The 27,094-nt window shown below is 33.5% G+C and overlaps 1 protein-coding gene across 1 annotated transcript; it reads right to left on the bottom strand.

The window, feature by feature from the left end:
- Positions 1-246: 246 nt before the first annotated feature.
- On the bottom strand, positions 247-26,458 carry CCT8 (chaperonin containing TCP1 subunit 8). The gene is made up of 17 exons (XM_089244898.1): positions 26,223-26,458; positions 22,689-22,779; positions 22,403-22,482; positions 16,486-16,617; positions 13,931-14,000; positions 12,292-12,420; positions 12,102-12,163; positions 10,259-10,396; positions 10,082-10,153; positions 9,136-9,309; positions 6,919-7,006; positions 5,088-5,203; positions 4,695-4,766; positions 2,866-2,958; positions 1,991-2,062; positions 651-770; positions 247-562 (listed from the first exon to the last, which is right to left on the bottom strand). The coding sequence occupies exons 1-17, from the start codon at positions 26,280-26,282 to the stop codon at positions 485-487; spliced, it is 1,647 nt and encodes a 548-aa protein (XP_089101024.1). The 5' UTR covers positions 26,283-26,458; the 3' UTR covers positions 247-484.
- Between the last annotated feature and the right edge of the window lie 636 nt (positions 26,459-27,094).

Here is a 27,094-nt window from a genome sequence, read left to right as displayed (position 1 = left end):
ATGAGCATAAATACAGCAACCGACATGTGATTAAGAATAAGTGTGAATTTTTATAATGCCATCAATATGACAAGGTAATATTGATGGCGTTTAACTAACTATTTAACGAATTGATAGGGTATTGACCAAACCCAGAAGCACAAATTTAAAAACAAGTATCAGATAGTAACAGGTACTACAATAGGCAATGTGATGCTCATAGTAATACAAATTCCTGACATGGCGACACATATAAATCATAATACATTTCTGTGCAACAAGCCAGTTTATTGCAGATTTAAATCATCACATTTACAAAAAAGAACGAAAATGAGATGCTTTTAAGCTAGAATGATGTCTTCTTATCCAGAATATGTTCGACACATCCTGAAAAGCGCCCACAGTTGAAATGGTTAAGCACACTTGGTACAATTAGTTTTGAAAAGAAAAACAAAAAAATTAAGTTCTTGCTTCAGTTAGTTTTTTTTTATCATGCAGATGAAATTCAGTCATCATCTCTCTGTACGTCACCACCACCACCACCTCCAGGACGAGGACCACCAGCTTGTTTGGACATGATGATCTACAGAACAATTTTTGAAGTATTACAAACAAATCATGCCCACTTCTTATAAATCAACCTGATACAAGATAAAAAAACAAGAACATACCTGGTCAACTCTCAAAATGGTGTTCACAGCGTTAGCAGTGTTTTGAATAGCCCAATGTTTGGTGATATAAAGGTCTAGAATTCCAGCCTGTTCAGCATTACTCACACCCTGATCACTTCCCTGAAAAAAAAAAGATACAAAAAAGAATAAGATGTCGCATTAAAGTTATGACAAGGGAATAAAATGTTACGGAATAGACCCACTAAAAATAGAGCCTCAATAAACCAAAGTAATGGGAAGTGGGCTAAAACAGTTGTTTTAATAAGTAAATAATTACAGTAAATTTATACATACTTATAATTACTTATAAATAAATAGAAAAACATACTTATAAATTAAAACATACCATAAATAAAAATTTTGCAGGAAAAGGCCTACTTAAATAATGCATTTTGAACCCCTGCTTAACGGTCACAGGCACCATTTTCATTATTTGTTCCATTGGACTAACATTCCTGTACAGACAGAAATAGATGTAATTTTGGTTCAAATTATGCTCGCTAGATGGCTGCACAAGTTCCAGCATTCAAACCACTTTATGGCTACTTTCGAATGGAATTTTGGCTTGAAGATTTTATTAATGTTTGGCAGGCTCTGATGTCAGTTTAGTATCTACAATAATGTGTTGGCTGGTTGTGATATATTTTACACGATTCCACATGGCCAACTCCAGTAATCACCACTATCATCAGGAGAAAAAATTGATGTAATCAAATACAGTGATTTATGATAGCATCAGGATAACATGAGAATAGAAGATCATACCACCGAGATATCTGACATCGTTAAGAAATTATTCATGTCAGAGTTGTCTGAATAAGACAATATAGAAGTAGTGTGAGGAGCAAGAAAGAGATGAAAAACTATTTGGTTTTTTTAGAGTATTGTACAGTACAATAATATTTTTTAAGTGCCGTATTGAATGGATTAAATACATTTTACTGTAAACACACTGACAGAAAAGCACTGGATTCAGTCTCACAGCTTGAAGTACATTTTGAAGCAGTTGCAAAACAAACAAAAACTTAATAATTAGTTTTTTCCAAAAAATACAAATTCAGTATGCAAATTTTGTATAATATTTTTTTTTTGTAATTTAATTGCATATTTATGTAGGAATATTGTCAGAGAATTTCTTCAATTTTCAAATAACAAACCATTTTGGTTTTTGTTAATACTGTAATTTACAGTTTCAACAGTATCCCCCTCCAGATATGGTCGCCCCTATTTTAAGAAATTTTTTTTCCCATGAGTGTCTGCAAAAGAGAGATTCTAATATTTATTAATCATATAAAATTTAGGGTTACGGCAGTTGAGAGAGAGAAAGAAAAACTAATTACCTCAACATCAACACCAATGCTCCTATCTCCTTCTTGATGACTTGCATATAGTTTGGAAATGATTTCAGTACTCTGGAATATGTGATTTAGGTCAGTGTAAATTTCAATGAAAAACATGAATGCAAACACAGCAGTACACAAGATGTTCCACAGTTCAAATTTGATAGAAAAACCTAATCAATGCGATAGATTTGCGGAAGGTTCAATGAACAATCAAATCACTATGATGTTATGATATGAGAGAGAGAGATGGTTTTAATCATGCATTGTTACACATTTTTGCTGCCAATGTCTATGCACAACACACGCGCTCAGCAATTATTCTTAGATTGTCATGTTCCTGTGAATTTCTTATTGATTTTGATGTAATTATGAAATTTAAAAGAAGTGTTTTAATAAATATTTATAAACCTAATTTTTTGGAGTAAAACTCACTGGATGAGTACTCACTATTTTTGTATTCAGCACAAATTAGTATGATAAAGTCATGAGCAGAGAGCTTTGTCAATTTATGGTGGAGCTAGATTTGAATATATGAATGAATATTTCGAATATGCTTTTGAAAATGCTTTGCCTACATATATATATAATCCTGAAATTATTTGTGGGGCTTCAATTAAGTCAATAAATACAAAAACACATTTGCTCATGTGGATATGGATTCCTTTATATGCACGTAGGTTGCAATAATGGTGTTAAATCTCAATGAAAAAGCTATTGCATGCATGTTATTAGAAAGTTAATTAAATAAAAAGGAAATGAAAAAAATTGTTACACAGTTTTGAGCATACTTTGAAAGTGACATTCCTGCAAAGTTTTACCAAACTACTAAATCAAAGACAAAATTAAAATCATTCATAAAATAGAAGACAAACCTTCAGGCCACTATTGTCAGCTATGGCTCTTGGCAGTGCTTCTAATGCCTCAGCAAATTTTTTCACTGAATACTGCTCTAAGCCAGGAAGAGTCTGGAAATGGTAAAATTGAAATTATTTTCTTGCATAAATGTCATGTGTATCTAAGCATGAACAATTATTATCGGTAATAAAAAAAACTATAAAACCAGAAGTTAAATTGCACAGAGTATGGAATACATAAATTGCATAATATTTCCCACAGATTAACATATTCCTCTGCCAGTTTAGTCATTTGTTTGAATCAGGGTCGACAGGTTTTTGACACATGACAGTTTTTGACGGTTTAAACCACAGTTTAGACTGTCACGTCAAAAACTGTCAAACACCTCAAATATTGCTTTTCAATATAAAAATTCCCATTGGAAATACACATGTTAATTGTATGCAACATTTAAAGTGACTGTTATACAAAGAATAAATATTTAATATTATTGTAAAATAATTTTCTACTCTCTACAGAATTATTTGGGACAATATATATGGTTTTTTCCCTTATAAAATATACAATTTGAATAAAGCATAGCATAAACACTGAAGGGAAAACTATGGTATGATTTGACATTCTCTGATTCAAGATGATTCTTGACCTTATAAAATTTCTTCAACTGCTTATATACATGCTTTGATATAAACCATTTGCTGTACTCTTTTTACAACAGATAATTGTTTAAAAAAGTTTATTACATCATATATGTAATGTTGATTTCTGTTATTAAATTATCTAGATAATAACTGAATATATCTAGCGATCAAAATACTAAATTGTACAACTAAAATGTCATTTCATTTCACAATACTAGCTTGTATATTATGCTTAAGAAACTCCTGTAACTTATCCTTAGTCAAACTTATTCTTTCTTTTGTACTATGATATGGTGTATTTACTATCATTTACAATGCAATGGTTTTCCAATTGAAGCAGTATTTAAACGTGTAAAACAAATGATTTGGGTAACAAGTCCTGTCAGCTCTACTTTGGTTGAAAATACTCTTAACTATGTGAATTTATACATCCTGAGTTAAGAAATTTTTAGGTGAAAATAAATGAGTTTAATTAGTGTATTAACAGATGCTGCATGAGAGTTCTTATATGGAATAAAATTTTGGGCAGATCAGAAAATTTAAAATATCGAAACAGATTTTTTTTTCTCTCAGTAATTTTAATTCCGAATATAAAAACCTTTGACCTACATAAAAGTAAGTGTTTTGTTATTTAACATATCTATCAGGTTAAAACCTAGTTGACAACATGACAATATGTTCTTGACTGTTATAATACTGATTTAGTTTCTGAAATCAAAAACCTAACCCTGATTCCCTATCATACACATTTTGAATAAGCAGCTCTATTCCGTTTACCAAATTAAAAACAGGTAATGAGTAGCTTAGATAAATAAACCATAAAATTATATTTTATATGTTCTAAACTCTTATGTTGAAAAATTCAAAATTGCAAATTATAATTAATATTGTTTTAATTATTGTAATAAATTAATGTTTAAAAATAAAACATTGTAATATACAAAAAAAGTATGTATTTCATCATGTTATATACCTATTGTGTTAAAAACATTATCCAAGAGCAATCATTTAGGTTTTCGAATGTGCTGAGTCAATTTAGTGATTTTTGCACTTAAGCAATATACCCCCCCCCCATGAAAAAAATTGTATGCAATTAAAATTTTCTCATTGGAGTATTTACCCATTTCATTGTAAAAAAAAAAAAAAAAATTCAATTTGAAACTATTTTAAATGCTCACATGTCAATGAACAAAAATGTGACATACTTCACCATATTTGGCAACTTGTTTAGCCAATTCTATCTCTGTTGCCCCAGCTCCTGGAACCAAACGTCCATCCTGTGATACAAAAGAAAAATATTATACCATCAATATTATTTCATAAATTTTGTCTATAAAAACTTATATTTATCTTTGATGCAAAGTCATTGATAGATAAAAATAGAAACTTTTGACTTTTCATAAATGTTGTCAATTACATTGAATATAAATATTTTTCTGACATTTGCACTAAATTTTACAACACTATAATGTGAACAATTTCTATACATGAAAGGTTACAAAAACCCAATAATTTCCAGTTATGCAACATCTTGTACAAAAGAAAACAAAAAATTTCTATTAAAATTACACTATGAAACAGAACAAAAAAAAAATTACTTGAGTCAATGCTTTGTAAGTATTAACGCCACCATCAATCGCCCTTGATATATCATCCATGATGTTATCAGTGGAACCCCGAATAACAATAGTAGAAATACGGGATGTTGAATTCGCTATAAAAAAACATGAGAACTGGAAGTGAATGGAACAAATTTGACTAAATTCTTATATTTAGCTGAATATCGTTTAAATGAAAATGACTGGCATTTATCAAACACACAAATATTTAGATTTTAAACAAGCCATGCCTAACTTCTAGCATTTATAAGCAATGTTCCTAGCAAGCTGATAGTTTGCGCAACTGCCTACAAAGAAAGTGCTTAAATGCTATGCCAAAAATCACTAACCATACCATTGGTATAGATGTGCATGCTGGTCTACTGGTACACAGAAAACATGGGTAATAAAACCATAATAAGTGACAAATTTTAAAAAAAAGGAAAACATTCATAAGCCACCAAGCTGTTTCAATGAAACATGCTTTAATATTTATTGAAGAAGAAAGCAAATTACACTAAAAAATGTGTAACACTTGCTCAACAAATATTTTTTTTTGTCCTCAAGCAAATTTTAACAATTTTAGGGGGATATTGGGGCTGCTGATTTTGAAATTGGCATTGGTTTTTCCGGATTGACTCTAGTTTTTGAGATAATACATACTCACAACATTTTCAATATAGTCTGCAGCCACTAATTTTCGCAACAAATTTTTACTTTTAATTTTTTATTAATCTTTGTATACAAACATATTACATTTATATCATGATCAGAGATCAGTGATCTTTATTTATTGACATTAAGTTTGTTAATGATTTACATTCTGCACACTTTGAATGTGATTTGTATGTCACTTATATATTATTGAAATTTAATTTTCACTATCTCAAAAACTAGAGCCAATGTGACAAAACTAACTAAATTCGAAATCAACACCCCAAAATCTCTGAATGAATGAATGCCAGGACTCTGCCGCCAGACTTATATTGTTGCAGAGATCTCTTCCAGCAAAGATTTGTGCAGAGTCTGAAACAAAGTGTGTGTACCAAACAGTCCGAGTGAATTTTTAGTGTTGCTAGCGCTACTACTACTTAACCGAATATGTACCTTGTCCACATTCCTTTTCAGAATTTCTAACAAATCAGCACATGCCGGAATGTGTGTTCTGAGTGTATGCTTAACGTATTTATGTTGTTGAGTTGCGCTTGTTTCGTGTTCATGCTGCCATCTGGCTTCCATTTTCTGAAGTAAGGATGGAAATGCTTGAATTTTCATTTTTTTTGAGTATTGTGTTGTAGGCCTGCCTGCTCTCTGCAGAGAGACTTTTTCAAATGGGAGATCGGCTCACATTCGTGTCTTGAAGCTGGAAAACCGCAGAAAACCAACTTCAGCCACTGTGCTGTTAACAGGGTTCGAACCTGGATCCTTGGAACGAGAGTCCAGCACGATGCCCAGATTTTTCAGTGCTGTCATCTATATTTCAAATTGTGAATGAAGTGTAATGATTGAATATTTGTATCGTTGTAGGCCTGCTGCTCTCTGTGGCGAGACTCTTTAATAGGGAGATCGGCTTGCATTTGAAAACCCTAAAATATCTTTGCCAATGATTTACTTTATTTATTTATAATGCACACTTCGAATGTGAATTGTATGCTGCTTATAAAAAACCACTGAAATCCAACTTTCACTCTATCTCAAAAATTAGAACCAATCTGGCAGATCAAATGCATATTCAGAATCAGTCCCTCGAAATCACCGAAAAATCTTTGAGAACAAAATCAGTGTCAAGCAGTCCAATTAATAAAAAGGAAAACAAAAGCATGAGACCTACTTTGTTTGAAAACAACGACAGGTGTTTCTCCAATCTCATCAATATAAACGCTGTCACAAAAACCTAGCTCTTCTTTGGATGGAGCAGTCTGTGAAGAATATCAGTACCATTAAATTTTATTCAAAAACATAAATGTAAAATGTAAAAATGACTGAAGTTATTTAGTTAAATAATTTTTTTTTTTAGATTCAACTTGAATATCAAATCTACTTTTACTTCTGGCAAAATAGGCAATTCGTTTTTAACCTGCAACCCAATTTTTTTTATATTTTTTTACCATAATGCATTCCACTAATTGTAAAACATTTATCAATTTAATAAGTTTATCTAAACTTGTCTATGTATATTCGTAATCATCTCAACCCAATTTAACAAACTGTTTGTTCCAGGGTTAACTGTACATACAACAGCTTTCGAAATCATGGTGGTCGCTGGTCCGAGATCACTGATTAAACGATCGGACCACTGAGGAAAAAAAAGTAGTCAATCGGTGAGACCATTAGCTGCAAATCTTCCCCCCCCCCCCGTGATACATCGATCATGGGAAAATCCCTATTCCTTAGTCGTTTTATGGTATCTCAGCCATTTAAATGGTAATAGTTTATTTGCTGTAAAAAATACTTAGAAAACTGTCTGCCGAAATTCAAAAACTTATGAGCGAAACAGATTTTTTTATGCTGCATGTATAGACACATCTGGTACCTCAATCCTTTTGCATCAATTTGATTAATGAATATTTTTATGGCATTTGCATGCCATCCTAATCTTTTATGCTCTCATAAATTAAATTGAAATTTTATTGAATAATTTGTGTCCAAAAAATAGTATTGTACTAGAATATCACTCGGAGTTACGAATATCAGCTGATTCTCAATCCTTTAGGGTCCATCTAATAAACTTTTTTTTTGTGTAACAAAAATGTGGATGGCTCCTTTCCCCTTTATTCCTTAGGGCACATAGACAGCACATTCCAGAGTGCTTTTTTGTCTGTCTTGGCAGCCCTGACACATGAAAATGTCCAATTTTTTGCTGAACATATTAAAAAAAAAATGTACATTTAGTATAATATTTTATTTTAACCATTTCTTGGTTAATAATGGCTTTGAATTTTAGCACAAATCATTTAGTATATATCTTCTTAGAAGAGAACATCTTTTGCAGAATGTTTTCTGAAAATGTAATTTAAAAAAAAGCCTCTTTAAACTTCTTTCACACATATATTTCGATAAAGTCACAACACAAAATCCACAGTCATGGTTTATCGGACCACTAAGTTTTCGTATTCACTGGTCTATGGGACCAGTGACTTTAATTTCTTAATTTGTACAGGGTACAACATTAACTGAGTTTCAAAGCCCACCATTACAATGTTCACTGAAAGCGCTGTTATTCAAAATGAAAGTTGAGTAAAAAAAAAAAAGTGTCCTGTTATTGCTGCCAAAACTTTAATCGAAGGATGTCACTCTCTGCTGTCCATACAAAGGTTTCTAACAGCTGGCTGATGCAAAGATATACTTAAAAAAGAGAAAATTTAGCTGCACTTGCTTTGTGAGCATCCCAGACTACAAAGACAATGAATACCCCAATCTTTCCTTAGAGCTCCTGTGCACTGAGCAGGACTGTGCATGGACGGTCGAACCTAATTCAGGCCAAAGCTCACAACTGCTGACCCTACCACCACATGGCGACTTATACATGGATGACGTCATGCGCTGCTATCCATATAAAGGTTTTTAACAGCTGGCTGATGCAAAGATATATTTAGGAAAAGAAAATTCAGCTACCCTTGCGGAGTGGATTCGGTTGGTCGGTCAGCCCTGAAGTGAACATTTTTTTCCGCTGCACAAGTGAGAGTTGAGATTTAGCATCCAATCCAAGTGGGACTCTTGGTCAGTGTGATACAGCATGGCTGTGTTAACCACTTATATCCCTCTTTGGGACAGAGTGGGAGCCATGTTCTGGTTTGGTGGGCAACGTCATGTGGTAAAATATTTTTTCCTCTGAAAACACACATTGTTTGTCGAAATGCATTAGGAGTTCGTATATTTTTGTAGTATGTAGCTGCTTTATTCATTGGTGACTTCTTAATAAAATTTGTTAGCATTACAAGAAATAAAAACAATATTACAACGACTAAAATTACTGATTTAATTGTTTAATATAGGCTCTCATATTTCATGGAAAAAGTTTTTTTATGGTTAAAAAAAAAAACCTCACCATTTTGGGTAAGGGAGATGCTTTGATAGTCCTGCTTAACCTACGAACATCAAATTTGGAATTCAACCTAACAGCCATTATACCATATTTGTTGAGGTAATGGAGTGCCATATCACCAAACTTCCCACCAGCAACTACAACATTTGCTCCACTGTCAACAATGGCTTTGATTTGCTAGAATTTAGAGGGAAAAAACTTCAGTAAAACTGAGAAATGAAAATAAAGCATAAAAATCCAATCTATCACATTATAAATAAGAATTTTCAACTTATGACCAGACATGAACTGGGTGACTATAAAAAATATTGCTGGAAAAGAGGCTAGCTTTAGATATTGAATTCTGAAATTTCCTTTTCTGTGATGCACAGAAAAAAATGTACAACAATAATAGTAAAAATTGTTATAAACAGGCATTACGCTTATTTCAAATCGTTTATACACATACACTGCTCTCATAATCACCTATACACTGTACAGATTTGGGGAGAAGGGGGAAAAAACCAAGCATGAGAAGCACATGCAAGGGGCCTGTGCCCCTCCCCCCAGCCAACCAAAAATTCAATATTTTGATGAACAAAATTGAAATATTAAAACAAAATACCCTTTATATGCTATATTAACCAATTTCTGTTAACTGAAATACTTTTTCAAGGTCTGTAACTGAAAATCTCTCACAAATAAAATGAGAAATATATACAAAGCTAACAAAATACTAATATTTGACAAAATACTAATACTTTGCAAACAGAAAAGTCAAAGGAAATATTGCTAGGAAAATTGACACAAAAAACCTAAAACTAATATACAAAAAAAAAAAAAAAAAAATATTAAAAAAAAAAAAAATATATATATATATATATATATATATATACACTCATAAGGGTACAAAAAAGACACACACACAAGTACACATATTTCAAAACGCCACCAGGCTTAAATAACAAACCTGTTCAAGTAATCCTTCTTCACCCCGGCTGAAGCTCATTAGCTCTTCTGCATTTTTGATAAGTACAGTTCCCTGAAAATACATGAATATGCATCAAATTTATTGCTACAAGCAAGGAAGAACACTTTTACTAAAAATTATTAAACCTGACGATGGAATAAAGTTACTATACTGTACCTTGGTCTCTGTTTGCATCGCATCAAATGGGCATGAGAAAAGAGCTATCTTTGCATTATCGACCTTAGTTATATCCCCTTCAACCACCCTTTTGAAAACCATTCCATTAACTACACTGCAGCTGTCAACACCAGAACCCTAAAATAAATCCAAAGTATTTTTAAAACCTGGGAATGAAACTTAAAACTCATTTGATTAATTAATAAAAATAAAATATATACAAAATAAACTATGTTTCATTTTCAGCAGAGTACACCAATTTAAATCAAGTAAAAGTAACCTGGTATGGTATGCATATTAATGATGTAATGTGGTAAAGTTTGTGATTAAAAGAAGTATAGAAGGTCTTTGTGGTAAATATAGACTAGAACTTAATCCCTAATACAGTGCAAAAAGAAAACTGCTCTATTTCTAGATTTTGTGCATAGAAAAAATTACAGAAAAATATAGGGAGTCGAACTTGGCACTTGGCTTAACTGCACTAAATATTTTCAATACATTACAAAGTGGTACTAGGGTTCCCCTGATTAAAAAAAAAAGAAAAAAAAGCAGAGGAATTATTTTTTGTATAAATTGTTGTAGACACATATAGTTGAGTTGCATGAATGAATGGCAGAACTTTGCCACTGACTTATCCCATTGCAGAGATCTCTTCCAGCCCAGCTTCGTGGCAGAGTTCGGAACACTTTATTTTGAGTCAAAAAAAGAAAAAAAAAACATACACAACTTTTACAACATATTTTCCTTGGACAACTGGGTACTGTCAGGATTAACAAATTTTGAGGTGATTACAGACGAGATGGGGTTGGGAGTTGGAGAAAAGTTCCAGGGTTTCGTTAAGAAGGATCAATGTACATAAATTAGAATGAAGGTACATTTTAGAAGCAATTAGAGGGAGCTAATGCTCTCATCTGTTATCTTATACTTGTCATATTATATACATAAGATACAACAAACATGAAAATCTTATCGTATAATATAAAATATTCATCGGAGCGAGCTATCCCACTTAACACCTTGTTGGTGAGCAAATGGGTTTGATAACTTGTGAACAAGTATCAATTTTATTGAGTTGAGTTCACTCGCTCCGGTGGATAAGATGAAAATATACAAAACAAAAATATTGTGTGGGGGAATTTATATACAATTAGGGAATCACCCATGCCATCTCACTTAGCACCTTATTCAATGAGCAACATGAATATAGCAGTATGAGTATGCACATGTGTTGTGGAAATGAAATGCATGAACTTAAATAGAAGAGAAATACACACACATTGTTACAGAGAAATAGCTCATAATCGTTTTCCATGTTTTCACCGATGTTTTACCTAAGAAACTGAGCAGAATGCTCATTAAATACAAAATACTCCATATGCTTTACTCATTATGGAAGCTTTTATGCCCTTCACAACTCCATTCATGAGCATGACAAGTCCAGGCAAGCTTTTCATATGCTTACCCTAAGTAGTAGCAAAATAAATAAAAAAAGAAAGAAATAAAGCATGCAGTCACACATTCAGGGGGTTATTATCACATCAACAATGTTTAACTGACAGCCTTGGATTGACATATGAAAAGGGGGTTGGGGTTCTAATCCCCCCCTTGAGCCAAGATTACGGTGTTATTTTGCAGGAAAAAATTTAAACCTCCCCCCTCAGAAAAGAAGAAAATCTAAACCCCCCCCCTCGAGAAAATTCTGCATATGCCTATGCAGCCTTGTATTATATTTAATGATTATTCATAGAACAAAAATATAATTTCATGAAAATAATTTTATTTTAAAACTCTGATAAAGTTCATAAATATCACAACTAATTAGATAAATAAAATGAATACTTACAAGTATAGAAACCGTTCTCACATTATCAACATTAAAAGCCATCTTGTTGTTCATGATCGACACTGAAAGAGTAAAACAAAATATTAGAACTTCTTGAAACTTATTTAAAAAGAACTCCATAGAACTGTATGTATGACCATTCTACAGCCTCTGCCATGACAACTAGATTTGACAATGATATCAAACTTACTGCACGCTTTTGCAACAAGACGAGAGAGAATATCTTCATAACCATATGCTTTACTCATTATGGAAGCTTTTATGCCCTTCACAATTTCATCTTCATTCATGCAGTCTTTTACTTCAGTGCACATAAGATCTAAAAATAAAGGATTACCAATTATTTTCTGAATGCCAATAGGGAACCTACAATTACTAAAGTATGCATTTCTTTAGTAATTTCACCTTCCTTAACTTTTTGTATATAACCCCCAAAGCAGAATGCTTTGTGTTCTGCAACAAGCCCTCAGCTGACTAGAAATGTTCTGCGGTAAAAATCCCAATGATATAATAATATTTTCTGCACTTTTCTTAAAATTTTTCCAGATTGTTCCGCAATAGCACTGAATTCTGCAACATATGTCACAGATTTTGATATATTCTGCTTTGGGGGCATACAACCTGCATATGAAAATGCATATCCCCTTATTTTTACACAGTCACACAATCAATTGTCTTACAGTTTTGATAACAGAATTTTTTTTTTTTTTAATTATTCTGCAAAGAGTCTCCTGCCAGCTTTACAGCCTCTCCGAATTACAAGCCATAATTTTAAAGTGTTCCACAGTAGTGAGATGCTAAGCTTTTTCTAGGTTCATAAAGGTTACAAAAAGTACATCTTTTGGTCCCACAATGCAGTTGTAACAATCTTTGAGATTAGGTTGATTTACATATTTTTTTCAAGAAATTGGATTTCCAACTTCCAAATTAAAAGGAATATTTATACATCTCTGCGCTATATTACACAATAATTAATAATGTGGTACTCTGATAATTAGAATTACAACTACTACTTGCACCTTGTACACATTCCTATGCAGAATGTTTAAGAAATCAGTATGTACCAGAATGTGTCCTTAATGCATTTATGTTTGTTTTGTTTTATAGTCGTGTTGACATTTGTTGACCATAAAAATGGCTGATGCCTTAATTTTGATGTAATTTAAGTATCGTGTTGAAGGTCTGTCTGCTCTCTGCGGAGAGACTTTTTTAAATGAGAGACAGCTCACAATCACCCCCGTACAACTAATTAACAATATTTATAGGCCAAAAGATTGTCAAGTTACTATTCATGCATGACTTGAGCAAATTCAAAACTTGTTTTTTATAGCCAAACAGCTCTTACTTTTGAAACAATCCGCAGATAATAAATACAAAAATTATAATATGAATGTAGCTATATATATATGCAGGCCTACCTCGTTACTCACAATTCAGAACTTAAAACTAAGAAAGGATACACATATCTGTATGCCGGAAGTAAACACTGACCACGTCACAAAAGGAATATTTTACAGACAGAAGAGCTATTTACAGATTTTTTATATGGAGCTCACTTGTTTTATAAATTGAATATCTGTTATTTATTAGTGACTTATGTATTATGTGTGCAGTGTAATGAAGGTACTGCAAATTATAGCATTATCCTATTATTGACGAAAATCGACATAATGCCCTTTACCTGAAGCATACTGATTTATAATTACAACCAAAATGCATTTTAAAAAATTACTCGAACTGTTTCGAGAGAAATTAAGATTTTTCTATGCAATGAGAAACTTGTAGAATAAAATCTTTATCATTAAAAATGCGATAGAGAATCAACGTACTTGGGAGAATCTCCAAGGCTTTTGTTGCAGCCAGTTCATAACCTTCTATTATTTCTGATGGTGCCAAACCCTGAAAATAAAATAAATAGTAAACTTTAGCAAGAATGTACATATAAAACAAATTCAAATTATTAATTCAAGAGATGACACGAATAAATATAGTGCATATCAAACAAAAAATAACTCTTTGTCTGTATTTAGGTCACTTCAGACAGCTAAAAAAAAGAACGAGAAATAAATCTAGCACATATTAAAAAGTCCCAACCTTTTTTAGGCCATGCCCCTCAAAACATTTCTAAAATCTGGTTGCCCCCCCATGAAAATCCAGTTTCTTCTTTTATTTTATGTAAAAACAATTCTTTTTCGCTTTGCACCCTTAAATTTTACACCCCCACCCTAGTTCTGTCTCTTTTCCCCGTTACGTGTAGTTATTAAAAAATATATCCTCATCCATGTTGAGAGCCAAAAAAAGTAATTTAGTTAGTCAAAAGCAGTGGCTCTTAATCAGGGTTGTTCGAGAGACTTTCGAGGCTCTGAGCTAGAATGAGAAAACAATTAGCTCATTTTTTTTATATTGCTATATACAAAATATTATTTTATGAAGGGGTTTGTGGCCTTCATTTTTCTGCATTTTATAGGCACAGGGGATCCATGGACTTCATCTTTGCTGGCACAAATTGCCTGTGGAACACAAAAAATTAAAGCCCCTTCCACAGAAAACACTGAAATAGAAAAATAAAAGACAGACGTCATCAAGAAATCGTTTAAAAAGTATAAATTTGAACTGATATAAAAATAGTGGGAGTTCTGAAAAATTCTGAGCACCTTATAGAAAAACTCGATCTCAAATTGGTCTCCTTAAAAATCAAATTGACCCCTTGTGGGGCATGGGTCCATGTTGGGAATCACCAATTTACATGGATTGAATATCTACAATCGAATAACTAAATGTCAAAAGTTGTATAAGGGAATCGCATTCTCATGCAATTTGACTAAATTGTGTCCCCAGCAGTTTACATTAAATAAATTACATAGAACTTTTTTTTAATCATCACTTTCAATTTATATTCTTGTTTATAACAAGTCAGCATTCTATTTATAATTTCTGCATCAATAAATCAATTCAAAATTTGCTTGGACAAATTTTCACTTCTTATGAAAATGTCCTTCTCCTGGCTGTCCCCAGCCCAATTTTCGAATTTTAAAATAACTTTCTATCTTAAAACAAAAATGTTTTATTTTCCACAATATATATTTAGGATTGAACATACTTTACTTCCCTTACTTCATCTTTTTTTTGTAATTTTAAATATTTTTTATCAACAGTATGAAGCCAAATGAAAATTTTCCCCAGCTTTTTTTTCTCCAGTTGGAAAATGAGTTGGTTTGACAAATCCTACAGCACCAGTTGCCATCTATCCAATTGTGCATTAAGAAAAATGTATAGGGGCATCAGTTGAACATTTTAAATCAATTAGAATTGTAAATTCCCAAATTATATTTATTCAGGAAAAAGAGGCAAGTGTTTTTACTAAATGTCCTTCTAGCTGTTTTTTTTGTGAGAAATATATAACTGAAAACTATTTTCACTTTGCCACACACTCTTCAGTTCAGACACATCTATTATTTCTGAAAAGCACGTGTTTTTATAGCCTGCTTAGTTTTTGATCAGTGTTGCAAAACATGCAAAAAATTTTCTCTTGGTATTAGGTAACCAGAAGGGTAGTTTAATCATAAGTTAAGGAGCATGAAAATAAAAAAATCCAAATCTCTTGGTTGCAACATCAACTTGCAGTAACGTTTCATCTGAAGACTTAGCTTTGAGAGTGCCTTTCATCCTCTCGTAAAACAAAGACAAATTATAAATCTGTTTTTCCCCATGAAATTGATGAAAAAGAAACAAGAAACACAAATAAAGAAATAAAAATCCAATTGAAAAAAAAAAGAAAAAAAAACACCTATCGGTGCTTTTCCAAAATGAATACGAGTGAACAAAGTAGATGGAACGTGTAGTAAGTGTCAAGCATAAATATCAAATTAGTAGTGAAATAGACAAAATACCATCAGATTTGTCTATTTTTTAACATCGTTAAACTTAAATAAAATTTTTTCACTATGAATTTTGAATAAACTTTGCTGCTGACTATATTTCATTTATCAGCAGGTATAAAAGTGTCCATAAGATATTTATTTATTTATTTATTTTGGATACTTTTTTATTTTTTGTGAATTTTGTGAAAATGACCAATAAACAGGACTTGACAAATCGAGAAATAATCTAAACAACAATTAAATATTTTGGGAACCAAGCCCATTTCTTATGCCTGAGCTAGTAATCACACATAGAAAATTTAAGGCATGAATATCAATTTTTTAATTATTGTGGCAACCTGACTCCTGGGATTTGTCAAGCCTTATCATATGACAAAAATATTTATCATTTAACAAAGAATAACCTTCTATATATAATGTGGAGCAACAAAAACAAAGAAAAACAATTTGTAAGTCAAGAAAAAAATAATTATGAAATAACTAATAAACACAAGTGACCTTACCATTCTGATTAGCTCCTCAGCTTGCTCAAGCAAGGCTCCAGCAAAAACAATGACAAAGTTGGTGCCATCTCCGATCTCCCGTTCTTGATTTTCTGAGGCATATACCAACATTTTAGCAGCAGGATGTTGAATCTGAAATCAATAAATGATTATAAATAGAAAACAGACCCATAACCAGGGTTAGTAAGAACACTTAAAAAAAAGCGGAGTTATTTTTCTAAAAAACAAACTTTCTGAAAAATCCTTCAAACTTCTAATAATTAATTAAAATAACATATGTAACAGGAAAGCTGTTGAAAAGGACATTCAGTAGTACTTTTATTCACGAGACACGTGAGCTTTAAGTTGTATCGAGAGACGAAGACATTCTTGAGTTTGATTTTAACTTTTATGCCAAAGGGTTGTCAGTATCGCATGTTAACATAGAGTTGCTCTGTATTAATGTAGAATAAAGGAATTTTCCATGTTCGTCGCTCCGCATACACCTCACCGACCATCACATTGGCGCCCAATGTTTTAAAATAGAAGAGTGTGGTTTTTAGCTAAGCGGACATTCTAAATAGGTAATTAAGTGAGTGGGAAATTGTCGATTTGGCAAAATATCGAAAAGACGAACTCTAACGCCTTGCAAAGAGATGGGTGAACCTAACGAAACCGAGATGAAAGTGATAGAAATGAAGAAACTTATTATGTCCAGTGAAGAATATGACAAGGTCTTCGCAAAAGGACTACTACAGACCCTCGCAGAAATCATGTCATATTGAAAACTTCTCGAGAATGTCTTTGTCTTGATACAACTTAAACCTCACATGTGTTGTGAATAAAAGTACTACTGAATGTCCTTGCCAATAGCTTGCCTATTACACATGTTTATTAATGTAATTAATCCTATTGTCATAAATCTACAAATATTTTTACATTTTAACAAACCAAATTTTACATTTCAATTATTTTTTTACTTAACAATTATTTTGTATTTGAATATTATTAATGTTATATCAACCATATTATAAAGATGATTTCTCCAGTTACTTTCAGTATGCTTAATTAGGAAGCTATTTTGCAAAAAACTGAGATAAAAATTAGGTAAATAAAGTGTTTAATGAAGCATAATCAATGCTGATTAATTAGCATTGATCTACGATATGCTGGGTGATTATGATTAAGTTCCTACTGCAAAACCCTGTAAATTAAGAACCACTGGTCAGAATGACTTGAAAATTTGCATGAATATTCCTGAAATTATAATAGTTTTGTATGGCTAAGGGGGAGGGATATTTAAAAATTAAAGCATAGGAAATTTGCTCGCAGAATGGAAACAATAGTTAGGAAGGGCAAAATGATAATTTAATTAGCATTGCATGATTTCATAACTCATGGAAACATAACAAAAATAAAGTCATTAAACAAATAGCTACAACTTACACAAGAAATGTTATACATGTATATCTTGTCTACTGCGTTCTGACTATGAAGCAGGAGCGCAAAAATGCATGTTCAATAACAGATCAGAATATGACATGGTAATGATGTGGACGTACTTTCAATTCACCACAGTTTGTAATCTGACCACTATACATTATATATAAGATAACATCCAAAGTCAAAAGTTGCAAGAAGTTACGGTAGGCAGGCGTCGTGTCATCCTGTTATTGTCAAAATGGTTCTTCAGCAGCTGATTTGCTAGTGTTGCTATGTGCATCTTGATAAAAGTTGTGCTATCCACACACTGATGCTGTTGCAGCGCCAAAATGATGTGGTTGCACAAAATATACAGCATCATCTACTTCATTTTTAACTCAGGAGAACTCGCTAGGTTCACTAGTGCATAAGGACTTGCGTGTGAGATCCTTAACGTCACTTAAAGCGCACTGATTAACAAAATGGCGATGCTGTTTCCCCATCAGCTAGACAAGAGTGGAAACTCTGACCTTGAGCAGGAAGCGAAATATGCAGCGAGTCCTCAAGGTTAAGTATTTTTCCCCCCTTTCCCGAAGAAAATTCCATTGCTTTAGGACAGGGGTCGGTAACCTTTTGAGTCGGAAGAGTCAAAATTACAATTTACAAAATTTCAAAGTTTTTAAAGAGCCACATACGAGAAGCTGGGCATACTTAAATATAATTTATCAAAAAACATTTTACAACGATATTTCCCAATTAAAAATACTTACCTAAATAAAATAAATAATTCTCTAATAATTTAATTATTACAATAAATAATTTAGACACGAAACACTGTTTGTCTCACTCTCTCACGTACTGATTGACTATAAGTACATTTTTCGTCGCATCTGTGGTCGCCTCCTGTGCGCGGTGATCGCTGACTGGCACGAACAGACTTGTCAGAACGTGTTCATCACGGCGCAGTTTGCACATTTTTTTTTTTTTAATTTTGGCAAATATTAGATACTTAGTTTACGAGTAAAGGTGTTATGCCCAGCAATGCCGAAATCAATGAAAATTGCCAAACATATAAACAATCTAAAACTGCAAATACCTACCTACTTTGATCCTCAGAGTTCGAAAATAGGTTTATTAAATAACAATTTATAGGTACTTACACTTATAATTATTATTTTAACGCTAATTTTTAAATAATAAAAGCTATAAAATAGATAAATAAGAAAATAGGTAATTTATTAAATATATATTTTAATAAAAACACTTTCGCGGTAATATCCAACAGTAGTACTTTGTTTCTTTTTTGACAATTCTTATTGACTTCAAAAAAGTAGTTATCTTATTTGGAAAAAAATATGTATATGTATTTTAAAAATATAATACTTATTATGTTACCTACCTTTACTTCGGTTTTATTATTATTATTATTATTTTATATATATATATGTACATACATAACTTTGAGAAGATAATTCGCTTTTAACTCTTTTACTTGGAACAACAAACTATACGTCACAGCCAAAGCACTGGTGAAGGCGCCAAATTGTCTTGCATCGAAAGCGAATTAAAACCTACATAGAAACATCCGACGACGGCATCATTCGAGAGCTTCCGATGGACTGATGACAGTGACGACGCGTGTCACAGGGGAGGGGTGTGGTGAAAAGCGAGTACAAGTGGCTGAGAGATAGAATCGGTGCCTAATCCTCGTTAATCGATACAAGACATGCAACTTCTTATGGAAAGAAAATGAAAATGTGTATATAAGATAATCTAACTACTAGTGCACTTGTACTTTAGGAGTCAGCTGGTGTCTATTGGACGACCTGTCCCTAGCATAGCATGATGCTTCTTCATTATAGTGAAGTCACTACTGTTGCTGTTTCTTTGTGAAGGGCCCCAAAACAATGTTTTTCATTGTTCTGCAACGAGCCCTCAGCTGACTGGAAATGTTCTGCAGTAAAAATCCCCATAACAGTGTTCTCTGCCGTTTTTCTTTCAGATTGTTCTGCAGTAGCACTAATTGTTCTGCCACGCACAGCGCAGATTTTGGCACATTCTGCTTCGGGGGTGAAGGGAACAAAAAACAAAAGCTTGTGAGATAATATACCACTACATTTAGATGTGATACAATTCCCATTCACGGATTTGTTACAGATAGAGCATCTGAATGCAGACGTGTCAACTTTTGAAATCCAGAAATTCTCCTGAGGGGGGTACCCCCCCCCTTCCCGACACTCATAACTTAATCAAAAAAAAAATTCATAAAATTTTTTTTCGATCTATCAAAAAAAAGAGAAAAAGTTACACCCCCCCCCCCCAAGGCAGGTTCAGCATTGCCCCTGAGAAGAATATAATTCCATGCCAGTCTTTCCATGCAGAATAAAGAAATCACATCTACGTACTGTTCATAAAACAAGTTTTCCTTCGTGGATGCTATCAGTGATTGATAATCTTGGAACTGTATGAATTCTTAAAAGCTTTATATTTAGCTGTATATAGCTTAAAATTTTATATTTTCTTTCTGAAGATGTTTAATCGGAAGGAACGATTTAAAAAATTCAAATTACAAAGCTGCAGATAAAAAAACGTGTTTACAGCGCGGCTGTTAATGGAATACAATAACGATTATACAGGAATTTCGGCAACGAAGGATGATTGCCGATAAATGCTACGAAAACAAAGTCGCGCCTTTGCCAGTTGGTTAAATACGGTCATGGATGGAGACTTTTTTTTTACGGCTGCTCGATGAAAATGACTACGGCTGTCGTCTACGGGCGTTTTCCCTAACGACGACAGTAATTATTGACGCCACGACAACATGAAAGCTCGCGTAAAATCTAATTTTCTGCCAAAATCCGGAGAGCGGGAGGGAGGATGAAAAATCAGGAGTCTCCCGCCTAAATCGGGAGAGTTGGCAGGTCTGTGAATGTAATCCAAGGTTAGAAAATGTGGTAAGAATGAGAAATTTTATACACAATACTGTATATAGTTTTAAATAACTTAGATATATGTTATATGTAATATATGTATATAGGCGACTTTTTTTATGAGATTTTTGAAAAAAAACACCATCTAAAAATGTACTATCAGAATGCACCCCAAGAATAAAAAATGTGGCAAGAATGAAAAATTTTGGCTAATAATGAACCAATACAATAATTTTTCAAGAAAAAAAAAATTTCTGCCACTTGTAGAAAAAAAAATTATAGTTCGGTTAGGGTAAACAAAACAACCCTGCCCATAACACACAAGTAACAGTGTGCAACTGATTAAAAATCATAAAAATGGGAATATCAATTTAGAGGAAAGTTAATATTTAAACTATATCAAATGGAAGTGATTTTTAGGTTATGTGTAATATTTTGGATCCCACTTGAAACAGTGGTAAAGACCATACAATACAAACTTATTAAGTGGGAAGTATCATAAGTAGAAAATGTTTCAATATTAGAAAGAAATCTGGACTATGGAAACTAGACTTTGTTAACCCCTAGAACTGAAATGACAAGCTTGTCATGAATTTTCTTGAGCAAACTGACAATGACGAGCTGCACTCACCAGGAATTATTTTAGTGACTGTTGAAACTTTTTATGAGAGAAATATATGTAAGTCAAAGAGAGTCTATTGCTTTGGTACATTTGTGCATGCTTCTAGTAGCAGTTTGCATAAAAGATTCCAAGTAACACAGCATCTTCTGAAGCATTTTGAGAAGTATCATACACTTGAAGTTTATTAGTATTTTAAAATAAACCTGAATATAGGTGAGGATAAATGTATACATTTACATTGAATTTGTTACAAATACATTAGCATTATGTTGAAACACATACTTTTTTTCTTTAAAAGACTAGAACTGTTATATACATTTGTTAACCATTATTGAAGAATATTTCAACACTAATTATGTTTTATTAAATATATATATAACAAACATTCATATAAATGTATGATAAATGTTTATTCGGTGTATAGCAGAAGCAGATCTTATTAATATTATAGTGATTTCACTTTCATTTGACATGCCAGCTCATGTAGCAAGTGCATTATGACCCCTTGCCCCTGAATACATTTAAAAATTAATCAGTTGTCATGAAGGCTCACAACCCTCTAGGAATGACTGGATGCTTACTACCAGCTTTGAGTATAATGAAAAAACAAAAAATAAGTTGGTTATCACCCAGAAAATTGAAGATGTAAGTAAAATAGAGGAAAAGAGATTATGAGTGAGGGGGATCTGAACCATAGATCTTCATACTGCCACTACCATGCTCTATTAAGTGAGCTACCAGGCGATCCTAGCCAGAGTCCTAATTTTGAACAAAATTCAATTAAATTTTTTAACATTCACTTGTCACTAATGTGCATGTACTCTTAGAATGGACACACAGAAGTGATGTCGTTTCTTGTTCTGCTGTATACCAAATGAATGTCCGGCTCCATATTATGTATCTAAAGCTCGAGAAAAAATCATCAAAAACAAGATGAAGCTATGAAATTTAATATAATACCTACCTCCAGCTCTTTCAAAATGACAGCAGCATCACTTGTCACAAAAAGCTTTTCTAAATGATTGACTATGAGTTTGTTCATACCTAAGTAGAAAAGAAAAGTTTAACTAATGGGGGGTAAAAAAAAAACCAAATTGACAGCACTTTGCTAAGATAAAATATGACGCACAAAACATAAAATCAAATAAAACTTTATTCTATCATAAAAGAAAGCAAAAGAGAAATGCGTTTGCAAAACACAAAATTACGTCATTTATAATTAGTTACTACATGCCAGTGAATATCGTTACCATGAGGTCCATATGCCGTCTTCATAGTAGCAGCTAACTGATTGCATGCTTCGATATTCCTGCATATCGCTTCTTCAAGACCAGCAAAATGCTAAGGTAAAAAAACATATATACATTAAGTTAAATTAGAACTCTTTTTTTAATATTAACTTTGGTAATTTATTTCAATAAATATCAAGACATGGAGAAAAACCTGCTACACCAGAAATCTAGAGCAGTGCTGGACAGCAGCAGGTTTTCATGGCGACTAAAAAATTTGTATTGGTGCCTAAAATTTTCTTTATGCAGTAACTAAATTGTAGGCTAATAGCATATCTGCCATCATGAAAGGGGCCACTATGCCCTGAAAAAGTCAAAGAAAGCTTTATTTCGGACCTTTCCCCCCCCTTTTTTTGTTGCCTAGATATTTGTGATTTGTCCATTCCTAATCTTAGCGTATTTTAAAAAAAATTGTTTGGCAAAATAATGCAGGGCTTTATATATTTCAGGCACCAAGTCACCACGGCAACCAGAAAATAAGTATTGGCACCTTCATTTTTCTGTGTGAGCTTGCACGAATGAATGCCGCGACTCTGCTACCAGACATATCCCATTTTGTCAAGATCTTTTCCAGCACAGCTTGGTGGCAGAGTCTGGTATAGTGTGTGTACCCAACAATCTGAATGCATATCTAGTTGTGTTTGATTTTCAATGCCGCAATCTATATTTCAAATTCTAGGTCTGTTGCTTTCTGTGGTAAGACTTGATGGGAAAAAAACTGCTCATATTTGCTTCTTGAAGTTCAGAACCACTGAAAACGAACTTCAGATGACCACCATTGTGGCACCATTAGGATTTGACCTCTGCGCGTGCTTGCAAAAAAAAAAAAAAAAAAAGAGCTTAAGGATATAAGATCATAAAATTTTCTGACTTCATAATAATGTATCTTTCAACAATGAAAAAGGGGAGGTAGGGGTTCGTTAAAGCCCCCGAGAAGTCAACAAAACAAAAGCTTTTGTTGTCTCAATTTCTTCAGCCCTGTGTTTTGCTGTGAAAAATATTGGGAAGCGCCTCGCGCCATTTATGTCCAATGGGGAATCTATTGTTGGGCTGGAGGAGTGCCAGGTCACCAATGCAACTAGAAAATCAGTGTTGGTGACTAAAATTTCCTAAATATAATTACCACAATTGGAGTCTACAGCAAAGATTTTCTGATTTCAATATGCTACTTTTTTTAACATGCGAAAAGTAAAACAAAGCATAATTAAGGACAGTTTTTCTTGAGCAAAATACCATGCTTAGCTCCTAAAAAATTGGGATGGTGCCTAAATACCTTTTTTTTCAGCCGATTCATTGATCCATATAAGCAAAATGAACTTACAAAAATGAAAATTACAAATCTATTTTGCACAATTTTTACCAAGGCTCGACACATAAAAAAAAAATTTAGAGGCCAGCAGAATTTAAGGATTCCCCCACAAAATCTGTCCAAAATAGTGACTTCTTTCACTTGCTACAGACCCATGATAGCAGATATGTTGACACAATTTCCGATCAGCTTCGATACACGGTTCACGCCAAGTTCACAATTTTTTTTTACGATAATTCGCCAAGGCCATCGTAACGATGCTGGGTGCCATATTTTTTCTAGAACTTGCCTTTTCAGAATTCCAGGTGACGCTCTAGTTGTTTCTTCTTTTTTTGTCTTCTTTCTTTCTTTTTTACATTGTTCTCTGTCCCTTTTTTTTAAATGACGTCGCCTTAATTAATTATTGGATATCTCTCAGGTTACACCTTTAATATTTTCCAATATTTACCCCTTCTCTGCATACAGGATGCCCCGTATCCTTTTTATTTATTTAAAAATCCGGGTTTTAATTTATAATACATAGAATATATTTATTTATACAACATGCAGGGTCGTTGTTTATTTAGGAGTGGATACCTTATGTGGTTTTGATGTTGTCTTAGATAGTGATTTTTTTATTATTATAATTATGCTTGTTGGTTTTAGCATTTCTATGCTTGCCTGAGAGTCAATTAAGCTTTTATATTGTTTTCCATGCTGTGGCGCCGAAAAGAAAAGTCGCCAAAACGTCGCAAAGGTGGACCGTATATCGAAGCTGTTCCCCTATATGCATTTTTGCGAAAGTGGCTACTACGTTTGGAGCAGATGCAGTATGGTCCGCCACGAGTTTGGCGACTTTTTCCTCACGATAAGTCGCCAAGACCCGTCATAATGGGGCTCTGGGTTGCTGTATTTTATAACATCTTTTCAGTTTTCGCTGGGTGATACCAGATGGCACTGGCGTCTTCAAACAGGAATTTTTTTCTTTTGTTCACCGCGTTTTTTCAAAAATTCTAAGCAGCCGTTGTTCCATTTCCAGCGCATCTCTCTCTCTCTGATTATTATTCCTCCCTTCTGTAGCTTACGTCATTTGGATTATTATCTACTGCTCAGGTTATATCATACCGTTTTATTATTTCGTTGTATTTATTAGTTATTCATCCATTGCCATGCCTTCTGTTTTATCGGTTTATTATTTAAAATGAACCTACAGAATTTTTCATGCCCGGATCTGTTTATTAAAAAAAGGGTCCGGGTTTTAGTTTTAATGCATAGAATATTTATGCCCGGAATTCCTTATGCCCCGATCTTCTTATTATTAAAAAGATGGGCCAGGTGTAATTTTTTTTAACTGATACTTTTTTCTATTTTTATGCTTGGTGGTTTCTATTATGTTTTGCACGCTGATGTTTTTTTTTTCGGTGTCCGTAGTGTCTGACGGCCTTGGCGACTCTTCGTCAGGCCATCAGACATGTGTGGCGCCAAAAGGCGGACCATATGACAGCTGTTTCTACGAACATTCTGGAACAACGACAACCCAGAAGAACAACAACAAACCAGAGCACGCCAACAATGGAAACTTATCGCCGGTAAAAAGTCGCCAATTTGGCGTGTCCCTTATACCAAAGCTGTTCCGCTGTTTTGTGGCATTCTAAGATTTTCTTTCGGACTTTGGGAAAAATGCGACCATAGCTTAAACCCTGCTGGACACACCCGCCCACCCTCCCTCCAAGAACGCTCCAATAGCTCACCAATATGTGAAGTGGGGGGTGTCTGGTTGCCGAGGCGACTTAGGAGGCTTGGGATTCATTAACTGGATTTTTACAGAGCCTGCCCATCCGATGGGTAGGCCGTAAAGGCTCTAACCTAGAGGGCAAGAGATCAATCGTACATTTCATTGAAATATAATTTGCTGGAACTATATAAATATATATTACGGGTCCCACTCAAGTACGTAGGGGGGATGTTTATGGATATCACCTATAAATGTGAATGTTCATGAGAAAATAGCAATACAGAAGAGTAGGCCGAATCTACTTAGCTTGTGGTCAGCCCCTCCTCTAGTTGTGGGCGGTGGTCGAAATTTGTGATATTACTTACGAATCATGAGATCACTCATTTTATTGCCATTTAACATGAACATTCGTCCTTTTAACATACATAAACAGGAATGACAAGTATTTGGTATTAATGAATGCAATACTTGCCTTGGTGCCTTCCTTGAACATCTGCGATATGCCGGGCGCTCTAGGTACGTGAAGGGCCATCTTTAGATTCAGCCTTTATTGAATTTTACACAGAGATGAGATTGATAAACTGATCGTCTGCAACACCGATTTCTAATACTTTGGACAATTAAAGATAATCTGACAAACAATAAAACGCCTAATGAGCACGCTGCCGAAGAAATCGGGCACTGATGTAGCTGATGCTGATGATGATTGACAGAGAGGTTTTCTCATAAAAAAAAGGAGTTTTGGAAACCTAACACACAACAGAGATGAAAAAACGTGATGACCATATAGTCCATATTGCTCGGGACATTACTGTATTTTCACGTAATTTTGGCCATCCCGAATTTTTTTGTAAAAGTGTCCCGCTACTTTCCATATTTTGTGATTTTCAGCAATTATGCTAGTAGTTGGAAACTTTGCCTGCTTTTTTTTTTTCGATTTCTGCATATCTGGGATCCAAATGTCCCGTTTATTTGGTTGGGCAAATATGGTCAACTCAGCCATGGCGTTGGTACTCAGGAGCAGAGCTCTCTCTATGGTGTGAGGGAACACAAAAAGAAAATAAAAATAAACAAAAAAGGAAAAAAACTGACAAGTTCCTGGGTCTGGAACCAGTGTTCGCCAATACGCATCAAAATTCTATTTTACTCCCCCAGTGGAAATACTCCCTCAAATTTTAGATTTTTCTGTAGTAGTTATTTCTCTGATTTTCTCCAACCCTCTCAGCAACAATCCCGAGATATCTCGTCAAATTTGATCTGCTTTATCTCTGTCACCCCGAGATATTTCGCACATCTAAAAACGCAATGAAGCTGTTTTTAAAATAAAACATATTTTCCATCCCC

The sequence above is a fragment of the Pholcus phalangioides genome, unplaced genomic scaffold (assembly GCF_987345545.1).
Source record: "Pholcus phalangioides strain wild (caught in Gottingen) unplaced genomic scaffold, Ppha-v1.0 ptg000015l_1, whole genome shotgun sequence".
In the NCBI taxonomy this organism is placed as follows: Eukaryota; Metazoa; Arthropoda; class Arachnida; order Araneae; family Pholcidae; genus Pholcus; species Pholcus phalangioides.
The sequence above is the reverse complement of the archived record's forward strand: the minus strand, read 5'-3'. Positions and strand labels throughout refer to the sequence as shown.